The sequence below is a fragment of the Podarcis muralis genome, chromosome 3 (genome assembly GCF_964188315.1).
Source record: "Podarcis muralis chromosome 3, rPodMur119.hap1.1, whole genome shotgun sequence".
Lineage (NCBI taxonomy): Eukaryota > Metazoa > Chordata > Lepidosauria > Squamata > Lacertidae > Podarcis > Podarcis muralis.
In genome coordinates, this window is record NC_135657.1 from 114112462 (window position 1) to 114132738 (window position 20277).

The window sequence follows — 20277 nt, forward strand, 5'->3', positions numbered from 1 at the left end:
TTTTTGTGCTGAATATGTGCTATATGGTAATTTATGGACCTAATAGGCATCTAAAGCCATTTGCACATAACAAATAGGAGCCTACACAACATAAAACACTGTTGCTGTATGTAGGTTTTATTTTATTTGTTTTTTATCTTATGTTTTGGAAATGTATATCCAGTTTTTTTCCCTTTGAATTTTTTGGGGGCCCCCAAGAGAGTGGGGCCCTAAGCTATAGCTTGTTTCGCTTATACGTAAATCCAGCACTGGCTGTAATGAGGTATTTATTATTCCAGGGACGCGGGTGGCGCTGTGGGTAAAACCTCAGTGCCTAGGATTTGCCGATCGCATGGTCGGCGGTTCGAATCCCCGCGGCGGGCTGCGCTCCCGTTGCTCGGTCCCAGCGCCTGCCAACCTAGCAGTTCGAAAGCACCTCCGGGTGCAAGTAGATAAATAGGGACCGCTTACCAGCGGGAAGGTAAACAGCGTTCTGTGTGCTGCGCTGGCTTGCCAGATGCAGCTTGTCACGCTCGCCACGTGACCCGGAAGTGTCTGCGGACAGCGCTGGCTCCCGGCCTATAGAGTGAGATGAGCGCACAACCCTAGAGTCTGGCAAGACTGGTCCGTACGGGCAGGGGTACCTTATTATTCCAGCCAGCCACAGAGTTGGTGGCTTCAGCAGAATACATGTAGAAGAGTCCTTGTTTTCAGCGAAACATTTTCTATTCTTCTGGGTTTGGCAGCAGGCCTAGGAGCTGCTGTTTTCGGTGTGTTCTCCTTAGCGCTGCTCTCGAATAACAAAGCCCACAGGTCACCCTCCTTCCCATGTTTTAAAAATGTGTTGTCTGTAAATGGATTCTCAGTGTTTTGAGCAAGCGGTTGATTGAAGAAGGATGAAAGCTTGGATGGCAGAGTTAATTATACACTGGGTTGCCTCACACAGGCCATATTTGACAAGCTTGTGAAAGGCAGCCTTGACTGAGGACACCGGAGAGCCGTGTGCAAACAATTATAACAGCACCCAGCGCCGTTTGTCATTGCATGCCAAGGCTGACAATGGGTGGGGAATATTTAAACCTGTTTAGAGATGTATAAAGCCAAGCACAGCCCACTGCTACAGGTTACTGAAAAGACGAGGAGGAGGTAATCCAGCTCTCTAGAAATACAGATTTTGCTATCCTGGTATAGAGATGGTAGGAGAGGGATTGTGGCAGCAGCAAACCAGGTAGCACTTCTTTCCCATTTGGCTTTTCCAGTGTACAAAACCTCCTATGGTAATGGAAAATAAAACAAAAGAGATGTCTTTGAGAGAGGGCCAATCTTCCCTTGCAACTTTAAGCCACAAAAACATTACTCTGGTGCGCTTCTGCAAACAGCAGTCTCCCCAAAAGCTTTCCGCGCCGGAAGACGATGAGCATTGCAGGCCAGGAGGCCTTGTGAAAACTAGAAGTCTGTCTCAGAAAGCGGAGGATATTCCCTACAGTGTCTTGACAGAGGTGGTAGACAGCACTGACAGACAGGTCAGTTTAATAAGATAGAGGGGATGCGAACTAAAACTTTTGGATGGGTGGGGAGTCTTTGTGAGAAATTAAAGCTCCAGTCCTATGTCCAATTAGCTGGAAGTAAATTGGAGACTACATCATTAGTTACCATAATCCTTTTTCTTTGTCCGCCAGGAAGTAAAATTACCCCTTTTTGAAAGCAAATTGCCTAAAGAGGTAAATAATCTCCATCCATCAATGGTTTATAAATTGTTTGCTTTAGTAGCTACCGTTGGACATCAATTTGTGGGCAGCATAATAGTTGAGAATAATAGTAATTGCTTGGAAAGGGAAACTATCATAATTATAGATAAGCTGCTTATTGAAAACTGATTCTAGCTATAGTTCTTAACAGGCTGCAGACATTTCAGCAATTCCTGTTTTTCAATAGATTTATAGCCCAATTAATGATCTGACTTGAGTACTTTGGGTCATACTTTAAATAGAGGTCCTTTTTTAGTTTTGTATATCTCAAGTGTAGATATTTTCTGTGGTTTGTGACAGAGAAACTCAACTTGAAGCAATCTTAAAGTTAAATGATACCACTGAGTGTGTAAAAAGATCATTTGCCAAAAAAAGTTAGTTTCCTGCAGGTTGATTTATAATACACATGTGCCATTGAGATAAGGCGTAAAAGCTTTTGTCGTGCCACAGATAGTTATTTCACATATTCTGTACGGCTTACTACCAGATAAGTGAGGTTAGGATTGTAGCCTTAGTTCAGAGTAAACATCCATACGATTGTGCTTTGTTCACACTTAATTAGTACAGTATCTGGATTATGTTGTTGAAACCTAGCTTTTTGGATGTGCTGTTTTCAAAATGATGAACAAGAACCATGCTACATATGTTTGAAGGCTGACATGCATCGAGTCAGATTTACCAACATGTGGCATGCAAATTCTTGCTGTGCTGTATTAAGTTTGCAGTCCTAGCCCCACTGACCTTGGAGTAAGCCCCATTGAATTCAGTAGAACCTACTTCTGAGCAGATATGGCTAGGATTGTGCTAGAAGCTGTTTAATATACCCTGTAAACCTTTTGAGCTTTTGATAGCCCAGCGCATACAATTCGTGTTAACAGGCTCAGTCCAGTTTCCCTATAGAAAAATAGCAGAGTTCAGAGACAGAGGTTGCATTCACATCTCATGGTAAGCTGTAAACCAGGGATAGCCAACACCCTAGAGACAGTATTAAAAGCTGGCAGTGATCTACTCCACGTTTTTTAGGGGAGTTGAGCTTTTTTAGGGAGGAGGAAAGCCCTGATTTCTGAGAATTCAAGCCTAATCTCAAGCGAAAAAGAGGAACAGCCACTTGCCAACAGATCGTTGGGGAAACCTCAGCCTCACTGAACAAACTGTCGTCCGTTCTGCGAATTGTGAGGGCAGGGCGAGGGGGCGCTAAGGTATTTTACCAACGTTAAGGAAAGGGACCCAGCTATCGACCGCAATCTACCAAAGCCTCCTGGATCTGCCAGTAGATTCCGATCGACCTGTTGGACATCCCTGCTATAAACCATGCACTTTACTACTCCTTGTTTGCGCTGGGGATAAACAAACCACCACCCCTAGCTTAGTGCTTCGTCTGCATCAGTGGTCTGTTTCGCTCAAGCCATATTTAGTAAGCCAGAAACAAACCATTTCTCTTTGGAGTGCAAAAACCATAAACCCTGGTTTGGCCTTAATGCTAATAATTGTGGGTTGTTTGGTCAGCCATCTTACATCGCTGTGTGGATGCAGGCAGACAATGAAAACAGACAAAGTTGATAGCAGGGTGGTGGCAAACTAGAAGTGAAGAGGATTAACAGAAACTGCTTTCTGACAAGACACAACACACAACACGGTGCATTTTTGTGCAACTGGGCAAAATCCAGGGGCATATGCTGTTCACCTTTGTTCGCAATAGCAGACAGAGGCTGCAAATAGAGGCAATGTATGGGGTGGTGTCTACTAGTTACTGACATTTTCTCCAAGGCATGAGGAAATCATCTATGCTTAGGAGCAAAAGAGAATTTGTGGGGAAAGGGGTTACTACCCAACTTCTCTCAGGCAAGGTCTGGATATAAGAGTTTTCTGATTCAACTTGTTAAGCGGTGACTGTGTTTCTCTTAAAACTATGTTTGTAATGTGTCTTGTTTAGTATGCTCTGAGAACAAGAAGACTTGTAAAGATGCTAAGAGCAGAGACTAATTTGAATAATAAAATAAAAATTGGGAGACATACAGCCCACGCCTCAGCATGTTTACTCAGTGAGTTCAGTGGAACTTCCTGGTTAGCTTGCTTAGGACTGTAACTTTAGAAAAATTAAATGTTTAAATATTTAACTTTGTGGGTATACATTTAAATCTTGGGAAACTCGGGATCCAGCAGCGAATGCTGAGTCACTGCTGCAGGATGTCAGTGTCAAAATTCAAGAAAGGCTATCAAGTTGGCATGGAATGACGTAGGAATTCAGAATGTTTAGAACGGATAAAAGAATTTAACGTAACTAAAGATAGGGAAAATGTGATAGGTTTACCTAGCTGTAAACACACCTGTTGAGGTGTGTATGCTGTTGATTTTAAATGGTGTAGTACTTTCGTAGGTCACTTGTTGCAATCGGACAGCAATTACAAGGGTGTTTACTTGTTCATTTTTAAAAATATTTTTTAAATGAAAGGAAGGTTTCGAAAGAAAAAGACATTATGGGTTGTATCCACCTAAGTCATAGAGTAGACCCATTGAAATAAATGGATTTGGGTTACCGTATTTACTCGGATGTCGTGCACACCTTTTTTGGCCAAATTACGTCACAAAAATTAGGGGAGCATTAGATTTGATGGCGCATTTACATTCACTAGCAAAGACCGTATTTTTTGCACCATAACACTCACTTTTTTCCTCCTAAAAAGTAAGGGGAAATGTCTGTGCGTGTTATGGAGGGAATGCCTACGGGTGGCATGCCTACAGATATTCCTCCTCTAAAAACTACGTGCGTGTTATGGTCGGGTGCGTGTTATAGAGCGAAAAATACGGTACTTTTTTTGGTTTCAAGGTTTTGAAAATTGAGGTGTGCATTAGATTTGATGGCTCATTAAATTTGCGTAAATAAGGTAGTTATGATTAACTTTAATCCATTGATTTCAAAGCAAAAAAAATTCCTTCCAGTAGCACCTTAAAGACCAACTAAGTTAGTTCTTGGTATGAGCTTTCGTGTGCATGCACACTTCTTCAGATACACACTGAATCTGAAGAAGTGTGCATGTATCTGAAGAAGTGTGCATGCACACGAAAGCTCATACCAAGAACTAACTTAGTTGGTCTTTAAGGTGCTACTGGAAGGAATTTTTTTTGTTTTGACTATGGCAGACCAAGAGTATGATTTAAGCCAAATTCCTTACAGTTGAAATCCAGAGGACAGTGGCAAGAACGGTTAACAAAAGTGATCAGGACTTATACCTTGTCTGTGTTAGTTTGTTAGGCTAAGGACTAAATGTCCTCCTGGAAGAGAATTGCTGGTGGGCTTCCGGAACCAAGGTTTGACTGTATACGTCAAAGTATACACCACAGTATATTATTTCTTCTTTTGTTTTCTCTGTAAATTTCAGGCTGTCCCTGGGCACACTTCGCCTGCCCACATATCAGCATCAGCAATGAAGCAAAAGTTTGCATTTGACAACACTAGCTTTGTGGAGGACTTGGACCACTTACCGCCTCCTCATTCTCAAGTGAATGCTGTTACCGTCAGTATTTTGGGTATGACTTGCCAAGCCTGTGTACATTCCATAGAAGGCAGAATATCCAAGGTAAAAGGAATTGTAAACATCAAGGTGTCTCTTAAGGAAAGTAATGCTGTGGTCAAGTATTTGGAACTGGAAATAAGTCCCCATCAGATCTGCCAAGAAATCGAGGAAATGGGATTTGATGCCAGTGTTGCAGATACAACGCAGTCTTCAGGGCAACAGACCGATGAAGATTTAGTTAAGATCAAAATAGAAGGCATGACCTGTCAGTCTTGTGTTAGCTCCATTGAAGAAAAGATTGGGAAACTACATGGGGTGAAGAAGATCAGAGTGACCCTCAGCAGCCAGGAAGCCATCATTGCTTATCATCCCTTTATCATTAAGCCTGATGAATTAAAAAATAGCATAGACAGTCTGGGATATGAAAGCACTATAAAGCATAAACAAGCCCCGTTGAAACTTGGCTTGATAGACGCAGAACGTTTACAGCAGATAAATATAAGAATGCCTGCTGACAGAGAGACAATAGAAAACAATGGGACCAGTGCATCTGTTGTAGAGCTCAATGTGGAAGGGATGCACTGCAAATCTTGCATCAACATCATTGAAAGTTCAGTCTCGGACTTGCCTGGTGTCCAGCGTGTTAAAGTGTCATTGGAACAGAAAAATGCTCTTGTGTGGTTTGACCAGAATCTGATCACTCCATCCTCACTGCAGCAAGCTATTGAGGCCCTTCCCCCTGGTAACTTTAAAGTCTCCTTTTCCAGTGAAGTTGAGGACCATAATGGACCGCTTACCTTAAGCACGCCATCAGCTTTGCCTTGTATCTCTAGCAACCCTCCTCACGTAGTCCTGCAAAGTGAATCTTGTACAACTGTGATTAGGATTGATGGAATGACTTGCAATTCCTGTGTAAAATCCATTGAGAGCGCCATATCGCAAAGAAAAGGGGTCGGACATATATCTGTGTCTTTAGCCGAAGGCACTGCCATTATATACTACAGTTTGATGATAACCAACTCTGAAGAACTCAGATCCGCTATAGAAGACATGGGATTTGATGCTTCTGTTTTAACAGGTACAAACCAGTAATGGAGACTTCCTCCATAACAGTACTAGCATCTAGGGATGGGCAAAAGTGTCGATTTTGGTTTCTCTCAGTTTTTTTCAAAATCTGAAATTGAGTTATTCGCATATCCACACCAGTTTGCAATTAAAAACCACAACTCATTCATTAGCAGCTTAATGTGAATGTCTCTAGTACAGTGGGACCTCGGGTTACATACGCTTCAGGTTACAGACTCCGCTAACCCAGAAATAGTACCTCAGGCTAAGAACTTTGCTTCAGGATGAGAATAGAAACCGTGCTGTGGCAGCAGCAGGAGGCCCCATTAGCTAAAGTGGTGCTTCAGGTTAAGAACAGTTTCAGGTTCAGAACAGACCTCCAGAACAAATTAAGTACTTAACCCGAGGTACCACTGGTATATACTTTTGTATGGAATTTGGCCCAATATGGACATTTTTGCAATGCTTGTTTTTCTAATATTTATTTTTAGAAATAAAAAATGCATTTTATATGTTATTGTTAGTAATGTGTGCATATTATGCACACTTTTCCTTAATATATGCATTTTATATACATTTAATAATAAAAAATTGTATACTGTACTGCCCTCCCCCCGCAGGTTTCATTTCATGACTAGAGAACTGCACTGCAAAATTTGGAGAAGCTCAAATTTCTGGGATGGGTGTGTTTAGGTTCCCTTAGTGTTTAGGAAAGTGCAAATTATGTAGATTCACCTTTAAATGTGAACGGAATTGAATTTCTCCCCCATCCCTACTGATCAACAAACTGTACAACCTGTGTACTGTCTTTCTTAAACATACTGCAGTTTAGTTTATAAGTTATAAGCAGAATTTCTCTGGAGTTCTGCCTAGTCCTCAGTAGCTGTTCCACTGCTTGTCTTTGGAATCACACCCTGATGTGCCTGGTCTTGATCCTTTTAAGATTTGGAATACAATACATAGGTGCAGCCTAGGAGAAAATCCCAAACCTGTAAATGAAGTGTAGCATGTTGAGTCAACACTGTAAAGTCAGTGAAATAGTTCCATGGTTGCTGTAGTTGTGCTGTTGCTCATATGAATGCAATTTCTGATGTTCTTATTCAAGATACCACCAACGGGAGACCTGCTACTGTTGGAAGTCTGGAGACCAGCATGCTGGCCTCTGCTTCTCTGAGAAGTGAAACTCTTTCAGAGTTGCCATGCGGAGACGTTTTGCCACAGAAAAGGAACTTGTATAATGACCCTCCAAAGCCATCCACAACAGGAAAAACCGATAAATGTTTCATGCAGGTCACAGGCATGACTTGTGCATCATGCGTATCGAGCATCGAGAAGAATCTGCAAAAAGAAGATGGTAAAATAGCTAATATGCAGTATATTGGTTGTTTTAGTAGCGCCTTCGGGTGCGTTGAGCCTGTGTCTGTCAACTGCTGCTGGCTATCTGGATTATTTGCTGCAGATATGGGACCGTAGGAGGTGGATTAGCATCCTTCTCTTGAATGGGACTATCTCGTTCTATTGGAGTACCGTATTTTTCACCCTAGAGGACACACTTTCCCCCCTCCAAAAATGAAGGGGAAATGTGTGTGCGTCCTATGGGGCAAATGCAGGCTTTCGCTGAAGCCTGGAGAGCGAGAGGGATCGGTGCGCACCTACCCCTCTCACTCTCCAGGCTTCAGGCAGCTATCCGCAAGCCTTGGGAGCCCAGCGTGACTTTCTGCCGGTCTCCCCAGGCTTGCGGATAGCAGCCTGCTTCCTGAAGCCTGGGGCGCACCGCGGAGCGCGCCCCAGGCTTTGGGCAGATACCCGCAAGCCTGGGGAGACCGGCGGGAGTTCCCGCCTGGCTCCCAAGGCTTGCGGATAGCAGCCTGTTCTGGGGGCTAGGGTCGGGGGAAGCTCGGGCTTCCCCAGCCCCGCGCCTGGGGGGAAAATAAAATTGTTTTTCTTTAATCCCCCCCCCCCCAACTAGGTGCGCCCTATGGGCCGGTGCGCCCTATAGGGCGAAAAATACGGTAAATCTAGTCTCATTGCTTAGCCTTCCTCATAACTATATATTCTTTGAAGTGAGGACCATTTATTTCAGATGGGCATGCGTCCAAGTAAAGGGGTCTAAAATAGTAGCCTGAGTTGAATAACAAAAACATCTGTTTAACAGTAAGAGCTGCGTACTGCTCTCATTGGTTGTGGGTGACTCATAAATTATTATTATTATTATTATTATTATTATTATTATTATTATTATTATGTAGTCCGTTTATAGATGGCTTACTAGTCACAGATCTCGGATGTGGTTAACAATCTGGAAAATCAAAATTCCTAATCAAATTACATAACTAATACAGTAAGCACAAGTTCATCTGGTTTTCATGAAGAGAAACCCAAATGCGTGAATGCAGTTCTCTCACTACAGGAATAGTTTCTGTCCTCGTTGCGTTGATGGCAGGGAAAGTGGAAGTAAAATATAAGCCGGACAGAATTCAGCCCCTTGAAATAGCCCAGCTGATTGAGAACCTCGGTTTTGGAGCGTCAATCATGCAAGACTATCCTGGTGCAGATGGCAATATAGATCTTAAGGTGAGATTCACAAAGTGTATGCTTGTTTGACCGAACCTTTTCTCTGCCTCTAACACATCTCAATCTTGTTCTCATTGGGTGTTCTGTCGCTAGAGACCTTTTGTGTGGTCAGAAAGTTGGCATCTTGATCAATATTTGCCTCCGCTGCAGCAGCTTCACATTTTGAGCAGTTTCTGCTTCCTGATTGTTGGATATTCTGGCTGTGGTTATTGGGAATTTGAATCCACAACATCTTTTTGATTTGGAACTCCTCTAACTCTTCCCGTCAGTTTTGCTAGTTGCAAGTACTCTATCACAGTGTTCCCCAACCTTGGGCCTCCAGCTGTTTTTGGACTACAATTCCCATCATCCTTGACCACTGGTCTTGCTAGCGAGGGATGATGGGAGTTGTAGTCCAAAAACAGCTGGAGGCCCAAGGTTGGGGAACACTGCTCTATCATAAGTGTCTGTTATCGTTGGTGATGTTTCGCTTTTCCAGTTTCTCGCCACAAGTATTCTAGCTGCCGTGATTGCATACATGAACAATGGTCTTATATATTTTTTAATTTCTGTCGGTAAGATACCTAATAGAAAAATCTCTGGTCTTTTTTTAAAAAGTAAGTTTGAATAATTTCTTGAATTCATTGTAGATATTGTTCCAAAATTCACGGATAACTACACAGGTCCACCACATATGATAGTATGACCCTGTATCTTTTTTGCACCTCCAGCAAGTTGGTGATCTGCTTTTGTACATTTTAGCAAGTTTTTAAGGAGTATGGTGCCATCTGTATAGCATCTTCATGGTGTTTTCCCTAAGATTATAACATGCTGTAAATTTAATATCTACCCTCCACAATCTTTCCCATTGTTCCATGTTCAAATCAGAAAGTATATAGAGAATGGAGAATATTTAAGATTATATTGTACAAATAATATTATACTAGCAGAACTTGAATGATACCTGTAAGTAAAAAAGTGTAACGGATATCTTTTCGGATCATATGAAAATAATATGAAATAACATAAAGCTGTGCGAAAAAACAGTGACAGTATAAACAGTATAATGAGAACGATTGGAAGTTTTATAACCATAACTTTTATTTAACTTATTTGCGATGATGTATTTTCTTTTTGTATACTCCCCCCCCTTTTCTTCGCATCCTTTCTCTTCTTTCTTTCTTTCTTTCTTTCTTTCTTTCCTTTGTTTCCACTGTAAATGATTTTTTATGTTTGTATTTTAAATCAATAAAAATTATTAAAAAGGAATCCACAGCATCTGGAGGGCACCATGTTAGCTGTACCTGGACTAGGTGGACCAATGGTCTGGTGGTTTATAAGGCAACTTCCCATGCTAACACTAACTGCAGTTCTCTTTCAGGTCCTAGGGATGACCTGTGCTTCATGTGTTCATAACATCGAATCCAAACTTACCAAAACGCCTGGCATTCTTTATGCATCTGTGGTGCTGGCTACTTCCAAAGCTCACATCCGCTTTGACCCGGAAGTTGTTGGTCCTCGAGATGTTATAAAGATTATTGAGGTAAGCTATTAAAACATTTTGTTATTATTATTTTTTTAAAAAGCCCAACTGCATTTGCCATTGCCGCAGGAGCTAGGGGTCAGTATCGGTAAGGTGGGCGTTACAAGTTTTGTGCCAGCCAGGCTGCTAGTTGTGTTTACTGGTTAGTAAACTTCCACACTAGACACATGGCTGCAGGCTATCGTCGTTTCTCAGGGAAATTGTTGTTGTTGTTTAGTCATTTAGTCATGTCCGACTCTTCGTGACCCCATGGACCAGAGCACGCCAGGCACTCCTGTCTTCCACTGCCTCCTGCAGTTTGGTCAAACTCATGCTGGTAGCTTCAGGAACACTATCCAACCCTCTCGTCCTCTATCGCCCCCTTCTCCTTGTGCCCTCCATCTTTCCCAACATCAGGGTCTTTTCCAGGGAGTCTTCTCTTCTCATGAGGTGGCCAAAGTATTGGAGCCTCAGCTTCAGGATCTGTCCTTCCAGTGAGCACTCAGGGCTGATTTCTTTAAGAATGGAGAGGTTTGATCTTCTTGCAGTCCATGGGACTCTCAAGAGTCTCCTCCAGCACCATAATTCAAAAGCATCAATTCTTCAGTGATCAGCCTTCTTTATGGTCCAGCTTTCACTTCCATACATCACTAGAGCCAGTGTGGTGTAGTGGTTAAGAGCGGTAGACTCGTAATCTGGGGAACCGGGTTCGCGTCTCCGCTCCTCCACATGCAGCTGCTGGGGTACCTTGGGCCAGTCACACTTCTCTGAAGTCTCTCAGCCCCACTCACCTCACAGAGTGTTTGTTGTGGGGGAGGAAGGGAAAGGAGAATGTTAGCCGCTTTGAGACTCCTGAAGGGGAGTGAAAGGCGGGATATCAAATCCAAACTCTTCTTCTACTACTACTACTGGGAAAACCATAGCTTTTACTATACGGACCTTTGTTGGCAAGGGAAATAGCAGGCTGCAAAACAAATGTGAAAATGATCCCGGGAATGGGGTTGAACATTCCTCAAACTCCTGTAAAGCAAAGCGTCAATTTATGAAAGTGCTTCTTGATATCTTGTCTTATAGCACATTGAAGTTTACTGTAATGGTTGTTCAGAGTAGAGCTTTATAGGAAGCCCAACGCAAGTTGCAGATCGGTAGCTTAGCAAAAAGTCTGATTTTTTTTTAAATTTAAGGATGATCAGCCCCAGTTCTGCAGGAAAAATGAGGATAACAAAGAAGTCTGTACAGTGAAGCACAGTCAGGAGAATCGTTCTGGAGAATGGGAGAACAATAATGTTCTTCAAGGATAGAATTTGTTTTTTAAAAGGTAGACTTTTCTGGCATGTTGGTTTCCTTGTTTACTGTGGAATTCTAAAAACAATAAAGGAATAACATTTTTAATTTTGAATCAGTCTGTGGATAGAAGCTGTGTGAAGTCACTTTATAGGGAAAATTTAAGCGATGAGATTAAAATGAAAACAGGAGAAGAAATACAAAAATGAGGGACAGTAGTACTAAATTCCTGTATAGTGTTGTTTGAAATAATTAAGGTGGTAGCGTACTGGTGATATTTGATAGTTTTTAGTGTAGTTTTATTTTTGACGTGCACGTATCAACAAAATAGAAAACTTACTAGAATAACAAGCAAAATTAAGAGGATCAGTCATGTTGCATTTTCAAAGTACACAACATTTCTTGTCAACTGTTATTACCGTATTTTTCGCTCTATATGACGCACCAGACCACAAGACGCACCCAGTTTTTGGAGGAGGAAAACAAGAAAAAAAAATTCTGAATCTCAGAAGCCAGAACAGCAAGAGGGATCGCTGCGCAGTGAAAGCAGTAATCCCTCTTGCTGTTCTGGCTTCTGGGATAGCTGCGCAGCCTGCATTCGCTCCATAAGACGCACACACATTTCCCCTTACTTTTTAGGAGGGAAAAAGTGAGTCTTATAGAGCAAAAAATACGGTATTTAATACAGTGGTACCTTGCAAGACGAATGCCTCGCAAGACAAAAAACTCGCTAGACGAAAGGGTTTTTTGTTTTTTGAGCTGCTTCGCAAGACAATTTTCCCTATGGGCTTGCTTCGCAAGACGGAAACGTCTTGCAAGTTTGTTTCCTTTTTCTTAACACCGTTAATACAGTTGCGACTTGACTTCGAGGAGCAACTCATAGAACGCGGTGTGGTAGCCTTTTTTGAGGTTTTTAAAGACTTTGGTGATTTTTGAAGCTTTTCCAAAACTTTCCCGACACCGTGCTTCGCAAGACGGAAAAAATCGCAAGACGACAAAACTCGCGGAACGAATTAATTTCGTCTTGCGAGGCACCACTGTATATATCTTCTTTTCAAAGCTACCTTATGGAATCTCTCCAAAGAAGTCCATGCATGGACGGCAGTAGCCAATTATAGTCTTTTGAAATTTTCATTTCTGCTTTGAGGTTTCCTTTTACAATCAAGTGGTATATAAATTTTATTGGGGGATGGGGGGAAAGATACATAATGTAATGCCGTTTTTGGATCTAGGCATAGTCCCGTTATTAGTCCCATTTCATAGAATACCCTTTTCGAAAACTCATTTATTTTTTCACAGCACCACCACATATGGAAGAAGGTTCCTGACTCCCTACTTCCCATCTAGCACAATCTAGCTCACCCGTAATTTTACTAAGGATGTGAGGAGTCACGTACCATCTGTGTATTAGTTTAAAATAATTTCCCCTTTTATGGGCAGAAGCTCTTTCGCTCAGTATTTTGTCCCATACACGATTCTACTTGGCTTCATTCATGGAAAGATTTAAATTATGCCCCTGAGTTTTCCTATGGAAGTCTAGGGTTTTCTTGCAACAGTGTTATATAGATTTTTTGGATAAGGTTCCCTTGTCTGTGAAGGATCTTTGAGTAAATATTCAAAAACCATTAAAGGTCTGGTTGGTTCAGATATATTTTCAGGAATGATGATAAAATGCATAATTGGATATAATTGGATCCAATTTGTTTTCTCCAATTTCCCTTTTATTTGGTTCCAGTTAATATTTGATACTAGTGAAATAATAGCAAAACCAGCTGTTTTTAGATTTGGAAAGTCTATACAAATCAGAGCTTCCATTAGGAAGAACTTCCTGACAGTAAGAGCTGTTCGGCAGTGGAATTTGCTGCCAAGGAGTGTGGTGGAGTCTCCTTCTTTGGAGGTCTTTAAGCAGAGGCTTGACAACCATATGTCAGGAGTGCTCTGATGGTGTTTCCTGCTTGGCAGGGGGTTGGACTCGATGGCACTTGTGGTCTCTTCCAACTCTATGATTCTATGATTCAGAGCTACATATCGGGAAATGGTTCTAAAATCTGAAAACCCAGATTTTGAGAGCTTGAAAAATAATAGAGCAGTGTTTTAGTTTTATGTAACCAGCAGTACTTCATTTGAGCTATTTTTATTTCATATTTATTTTTATACTATTTCTTTCTTTTTTTGTAAAGGGGATCGGTTTTCAAGCATCTTTGGCTAAAAGGGATCCAAAGGATCATAACTTGGATCACAAAGAGGAGATCCGACAGTAAGTATAGCTACATATATGAAAGGGTGTGGTTGATAGATACGGATGGCAACACAATAATTCCCAATGCAGGTAACTGAATATCTGTGGTATGTAGGTATCTGTGTGACTGAAAATTGTGAGTGTTCAATTTTTTGTGGGTACAAACGTTTCACATTACCTTTGATTGGGTTTGGGTTTGCGTGTGGTTTGGGAGCTGCACAACCAGGGAAAAAACAATGCTATCCAGGGTTGTAAAGACTGCAGAGAGAATTATTGGGTGCACTCTTCCCACCTTAGATCAAATCTATGCTGCCAGGTGCCATAAGAAAGCGGCAGAGATAGCACATGATAGTAGGCACCCCGGAAATGATCTCTTTCAGCTTCTGCCTTCTGGAAGAAGGTATAGGGTTATAAAGGCCAGGACTAGCCGCCTGAAAAACAGTTTCTACGCTAATGCAATTCTGGTTCTAAACACGGCATAAGGGGTCTCTGTAGTATAGTGTATTTTAAAATGGGGTTTTAGAGTTTTTTAGGGGTTTTTGAATGTTTTATGTAGTTTTGTAGTAGTTTTATGTAGTTTTGTGGTAGTTTTATGTACTTTTTATGTAGTTTTATGTAGTTTTCAATTTCATTGTTCCACAAGGGACAATGACAATAAAGATATCGTATCATATTGTCTTTGTTTTACAGAAGTGTAGGTAAGTATATGAATGCCTTGAGCTGAAACGTGGAATCAGAAATTTATACTTTGGGTTCAGTGGTTCCCCAGCTGGTACTGCTGTCAGCAGAAGCAGGTCTTGTGCAATATTTGCCTATTTAGTTACCAAGGAAATTTGAAGACTCTAATACTGTGGATTCCCTGCCTTTTCAGATGGAGGAAATCGTTCTTATGCAGCCTGGTGTTTGGTATCCCTGTCTTGATCTTAATGATTTACATGCTAATACCTGATGGTCAGCAGCACGGATCAATGGCTCTGGAGCAAAATGTGATCCCTGGATTATCTATTCTCAACCTTCTTTTCTTTCTCCTTTGCACTTTGGTTCAGGTACATTTCAAGAATATTTCCTTTCTTTTTAATCTCCCATTACATAATTGGGTATTTACAGAGAGGAAGAAAGGCTTCATCAAGCCAGCAAAAGTGTTACAAAAATAGGTGGTTTTCTTTTGACAGTTCTTCGGCGGATGGTACTTCTACGTCCAAGCCTACAAGTCCCTTAAGCACAGGATGGCCAATATGGACGTCCTGATAGTGCTGGCCACGTCTATCGCCTACATCTACTCGTGTGTCATTCTGATGGTTGCCATAGGTGAAAAGGCAGAGCAAAGCCCCATCACCTTTTTCGACACCCCTCCAATGCTGTTTGTGTTCATATCTCTTGGGCGGTGGCTGGAGCACATAGCAAAGGTAACGTATATTAAGACTCAGTCCTAGAGGGGACCCTACCAGAAGCAACGTGCTGAGTGAGGTGGCACCACCATGCTAGCTTCCCAGCAGATGGGTCGCTGTTGCTTGCTGGGAGGGATAGAGAGAGGGTGAGGCACAGAGAGGTCAGCATGATGCAGATGCACTAGTTCAGACATGTTCAACCGGTCGACCGCGATCAACAGGTAGGTCCCCGGGGTGCTCCCGGTCGATTGCGGGATTCAGAAAGGTGATCGCCTGTGTAGTCCTGTGTAGTACATCGCTCTGCCCCCGGTGCTATGTCCCATTGCCGCCGTCACAAATCCCTGCGTCAGTGGCATAGTGTTTGAACAATACAGTACTGTGTACAAGAACTCTGGGCACTCCACCCCTAAAAAGCTCAACAACTTTGGGAATCCTACCCCCCTGGCAAAAAAAAGATCACTGCCAGTTTTATTATACTGGGAGTAGATCGCAGTCTCTAGAGAGTTGGGCGTGCCTGATAGTGTAGCAGTTCCCCCCCACCCAGTGAGCACGGACCCCACAGAATATCCGTTCTGACTCTGTGCTTTGAGGATAGAAACATAACTCTAAAAGATCCCCCTCTAACCTTTCTTTGGAAACCGAGTTGGGTAGGAGTTCACAACTTCTCCAGGTTGAGTCTGCCTGCATTAGTAATTTACAAGAGTGAACATTAAGTTTAAGCAACTGCCTTGGTAACATGTGGAAGTTAGTACAGAAGGAACGATTAGTCTTACATGGAGGAGGAGGAGGAGGAGGAGGGGGAGGAGAAGAAGAAGAAGAAGAAGAAGAGGAGGAGGAGGAGGAGGAGTTTGGATTTGATATCCCGCTTTATCACTACCCGAAGGAGTCTCAAAGCGGCTAATGTTCTCCTTTCCCTTCCTCCCCCACAACAAACACTCTGTGAGGTGAGTGGGGCTGAGAGACTTAGAATCATAGAGTTGGAATAGACCACAAGGGCCATCGAGACCAACCCCCTGCCAAGCAGGAAACACCATCAGAGCACTCCTGACATATGGTTGTCAAGCCTCTGCTTAAAGACCTCCAAAGAAGGAGACTCCACCACACTCCTTGGCAGCAAATCCCACTGTCGAACAGCTCTTACTGTCAGGAAGTTCTTCCTAATGTTTAGGTGGAATCTTCTTCAGAGAAGTGTGACTGGCCCAAGGTCACCCAGCAGCTGCATGTGGTGGAGCGGGGAAGCAAACCCAGTTCACCAAATTACGAGTCCACCGCTCCTAACCACTACACCACACTGAATGGTAGATGTGATAGGTTGCTGATGACCTGGATGGGTTTGGTACCATCCTTCATCACATGATGGAGGCAGAGGAGCAAAGAACTCTGGGAGGCAGGCACAGTCCCCTCAGATCCTGCTTGCGGATTTCCCACAGCCGTCTGGTTGGTGACTGAGAGAACAGGATGTTGGACTACATGGCCCACTGTCCTGATTCCTATGTTTTTGTTTGGATTCTAGAGCAGGGAACAAAAGGCCAAAATGTTACAGCAATAAAACTCAAGAAGTACACCAGTACCCATAGATAACTGGGCATGTTTATCTTTCAAAAGCAAGCATACACTTGGCTCCCAGCCCATACAGCGCTAAGCCATCTACATAATACTATACTTCAGGTGCTGAATGGGTTTCCCATGTATCTTGAGTGATGGGTGCTGTGGCATGCAATATTTAATGGGGGGAAATGGGCAACGGAGCATATTTTGAGCATAAGTGAAATTCAGTGGGGAACTGAGTAAATGTATCATGCCTTCCAATCACCGTTGTCTATCTCTGCTTCCTAGAGTAAAACATCAGCAGCACTTGCCAAATTAATCTCTCTTCAAGCTACAGAAGCTATTGTAGTGACACTCGGAGCTGACAACTGTGTCATCAGGTATGCCAGTAGTAATTCTTTCCCGTTTTTCTTACGATACGATGTAGTCTTCTGAGATTTCGCAAATCCAGTTCAGAGATAAATAAGCTGTGATGGATGTAACTGGCTTTTAAGGGGACAGTGCTGCATTTGCTGTGACGTTTTTCTTGTGCTTTTTCATTGCATTCAGTTGGTTTTATATATTGGAGTGGGCTTATAAATGCATAAATAAAACCTCTATGTGGTATTCAGGAGGTTTATTTATATTGGAAGCAGACGGAACACGATCAGGGTTGAGTCCTAGATGTGTAGTGTCCAGAAATCCTCACTCTGTCCTGGTATTAGTTGGACTTCAATTTGGGGGGGGGGGGGAGAGGTAGGGGTGTGTGTTTGCGATGAGACAGAGGCAGGTGTAGCAGATTTTAGACCGCAATTTACACTCCGAATTTGTCTTTGAATTCCAGTGCGAAGTCCATTTGCATTTCCTTACTATACTGAGTTTGTTTATTTCTCCATGTGTGTTTTTGTAATGCTGTGTGCCTGCTGCTTTTCAGATAGTAGAGTTTCTCTCATTTCAGTGGTATGGCTAAAATGGAGCCCCTTTTTCTTAACGTATGAGATCTCACTTACAGGGAGGAACAAGTGCCTGTTGAACTGGTTCAGCGAGGAGACGTCGTAAAGGTGGTACCCGGTGGGAAATTTCCAGTTGATGGAAAAGTGGTTGAAGGCAGCTCTATGGCAGACGAATCCCTCATCACTGGTAACTTGTGCATTCTTAATTGAACAATAGCAGGTTCCCAGGGACTGAGCTTTGCATGGGCTTGGTCTGTGGAACAAAGAATTAATGCTGTGCAGGTGCATCGGGAGAGAGACAAAATAGATCATAGATCATATATCTGTTCATGAGTACCGGTAGATGGTGTGAAGGTGCAAGATGCACAACATTTGTTAGGAATAACAAAGGAACTAATTCCCACATAAATGTTTGCCAATGCTTGCAATTAGTTTTAGAGCTGGAGTCTTAAATATTTCCACTGGTGTAATGTGCTGGCATTGCGTCCCTTGAGGGCTGGAGTCGCTTTATGATCCGTGGTGCTTCGTTAGCCCAATAATCAGTGCAGAGAACCAAAAACAGCTTCTCTGTTCCAAACACCGATATATGAAGCCTTCTTAATTACAGTAATCCCAGTGGAATTATTTGCTTACAACAATTCTTCTTTCACTTTTCCTGGCTAGTAGGATATAGTTGCATCCTAACAGGCAGATACGAGTGTCCAGTGCTTCTCTGGTTGGTAGCATGAATTTTAAATCTTGTTTCGCTTCTGGTAGATCTTGATCTAAGCGTTCAGGCACAGCAGGTTTTTCAGGGAACAAAGAGGTATCCGCACTTAGAAGAAGTAGAATCACAGGTGTAAGGCAGGCATTTTCAAGAGACATCAGTTATTGGTGCAACCGTCCACATGCTTGTCAAAATTGGATGGTTCTCTGCAGAACAAAAAAAGATCCATGCTGGATTACGCCAGTGTCTGGATCCAGCCCAGTATCTTGTTCTCACAGTGGCCAACCAGATGGCTGTGGAAAGCTAATAATAATAATAATAATAATAATAATAATAATAATAATAATAATAATACTTATGGGTGGATGCGGGTGGCGCTGTGGGTTAAACCACAGAGTCTAGGACTTGCCGATCAGAAGGTCGGCGGTTCAAATCCCCTTGACGGAGTGAGCTCCCGTTGCTCGGTCCCTGCTCTTGCCAACCTAGCAGCTTCAAAGCACATCAAAGTGCAAGTAGATAAGTAGGTAGCGCTCCGGCGGGAAGGTAAATGGCATTTCTGTGTGCTGCTCTGGTTCGCCAGAAGCGGCTTACTCATGCTGCCCACATGACCCGGAAGCTGTATGCCAGCTCCCTCGGCCAATAAAGCGAGATGAGTGCCGCAACCCCAGAGTCGGTCATGACTGGACCTAATGGTCAGGGGTCCCTTTACCTATATTACTTATACCCCACCCATCTGGCCGGGCCTCCCCAGCCACTCTGGGCAGCTCCCAACAGAATATTAAAAACACGCTGAAACATCAAATATTAAAAACTTCCCTAAACAGGGCTGCCTTCAGATGTCTTCTAAAAGTCAGATAGTTGTTTATTTCCTTGACATCTGATGGGAGGGCGTTCCAGAGAGCGGGCGCCACCACCGAGAAGGCCCTCTGCCTGGTTCCCTGTAACCTCACTTTTTGCAGTGAGGGAACCACCAAAAGGCCCTCCGTGCTGGACCTCAGTGTCCGGGCAGAGCAATGAGTGTGGAGATGCTCCTTCAGGTATACATGAGCTGGACCTGAGCGTAGCAGCACTCTCCCTACCTGCAATTCCTTGCAGATGGTATTCAGAGGGATGCTGCTTTCAGCAGTGGAGGTATAACATAGCCCTTGTGACTCGTCGCCATTGATAGCCTCATCCCGTCTGGATTTGTCTAAACCTCTTTTGAAGCCGTTAGAGGTAATGGCTATCACTACTTCTTGGCGGGAGAGAATTCCAGACTTGAGCTATGTGCCGTGTGACATTGTACTGCTTTCTGCGTGAGGGAGGAGCTAGTAGAAGGTGCTGGTTGATTTTGCTTCATTCTTGTAGGAGAAGCCATGCCTGTCATCAAGAAACCTGGCAGCACAGTAATCGCAGGCTCCCTCAACGCACATGGCTCCGTGCTTGTGAAAGCAACTCACGTTGGCTCTGATACCACCTTGGCACAAATTGTAAAACTTGTAGAAGAAGCTCAGATGTCAAAGGTAAAGCATGCTCATTTGAAGGGTTTTTGGGGGGGCGCCTTGAATCAGTGTTTTTGTTGTGGCTTTCGACATCTGTATTGGGTATTAGAGGGGGGGAATCTAACAAGGGTTTTAATAATAATAATAATAATAATAATAATAATAATAATAATAATAATAATTTATTTGTACCCTGCCCATCTGTCTGGGTTTCCCCAGCCACTCTGGGCGGCTTCCAACAAAGATTAAAAATACATTAGAATGTCACACATTAAAAACTTCCCTGAACAGGGCTGCCTTCAGATGTCTTCTAACTG

At 42.9% G+C, this 20277-nt stretch overlaps 1 protein-coding gene across 6 annotated transcripts in view; it reads left to right on the top strand.

The window, feature by feature from the left end:
* Nucleotides 1-20277, top strand: part of ATP7B (ATPase copper transporting beta) — a 56062-nt gene that overhangs the window by 15500 nt on the left and 20285 nt on the right. For all 6 annotated transcript variants that reach the window (XM_028722081.2, XM_028722076.2, XM_077926515.1 and 3 more), the window contains 10 exons: nt 5108-6320; nt 7413-7661; nt 8718-8881; nt 10242-10403; nt 13847-13923; nt 14777-14951; nt 15078-15311; nt 17130-17221; nt 17833-17960; nt 19827-19981. In XM_028722081.2, the coding sequence (XP_028577914.2) occupies nt 5153-6320; nt 7413-7661; nt 8718-8881; nt 10242-10403; nt 13847-13923; nt 14777-14951; nt 15078-15311; nt 17130-17221; nt 17833-17960; nt 19827-19981 (2604 nt within the window). In that variant the 5' untranslated portion in view covers nt 5108-5152. The remainder of the gene's footprint in view (nt 1-5107; nt 6321-7412; nt 7662-8717; nt 8882-10241; nt 10404-13846; nt 13924-14776; nt 14952-15077; nt 15312-17129; nt 17222-17832; nt 17961-19826; nt 19982-20277) is intronic.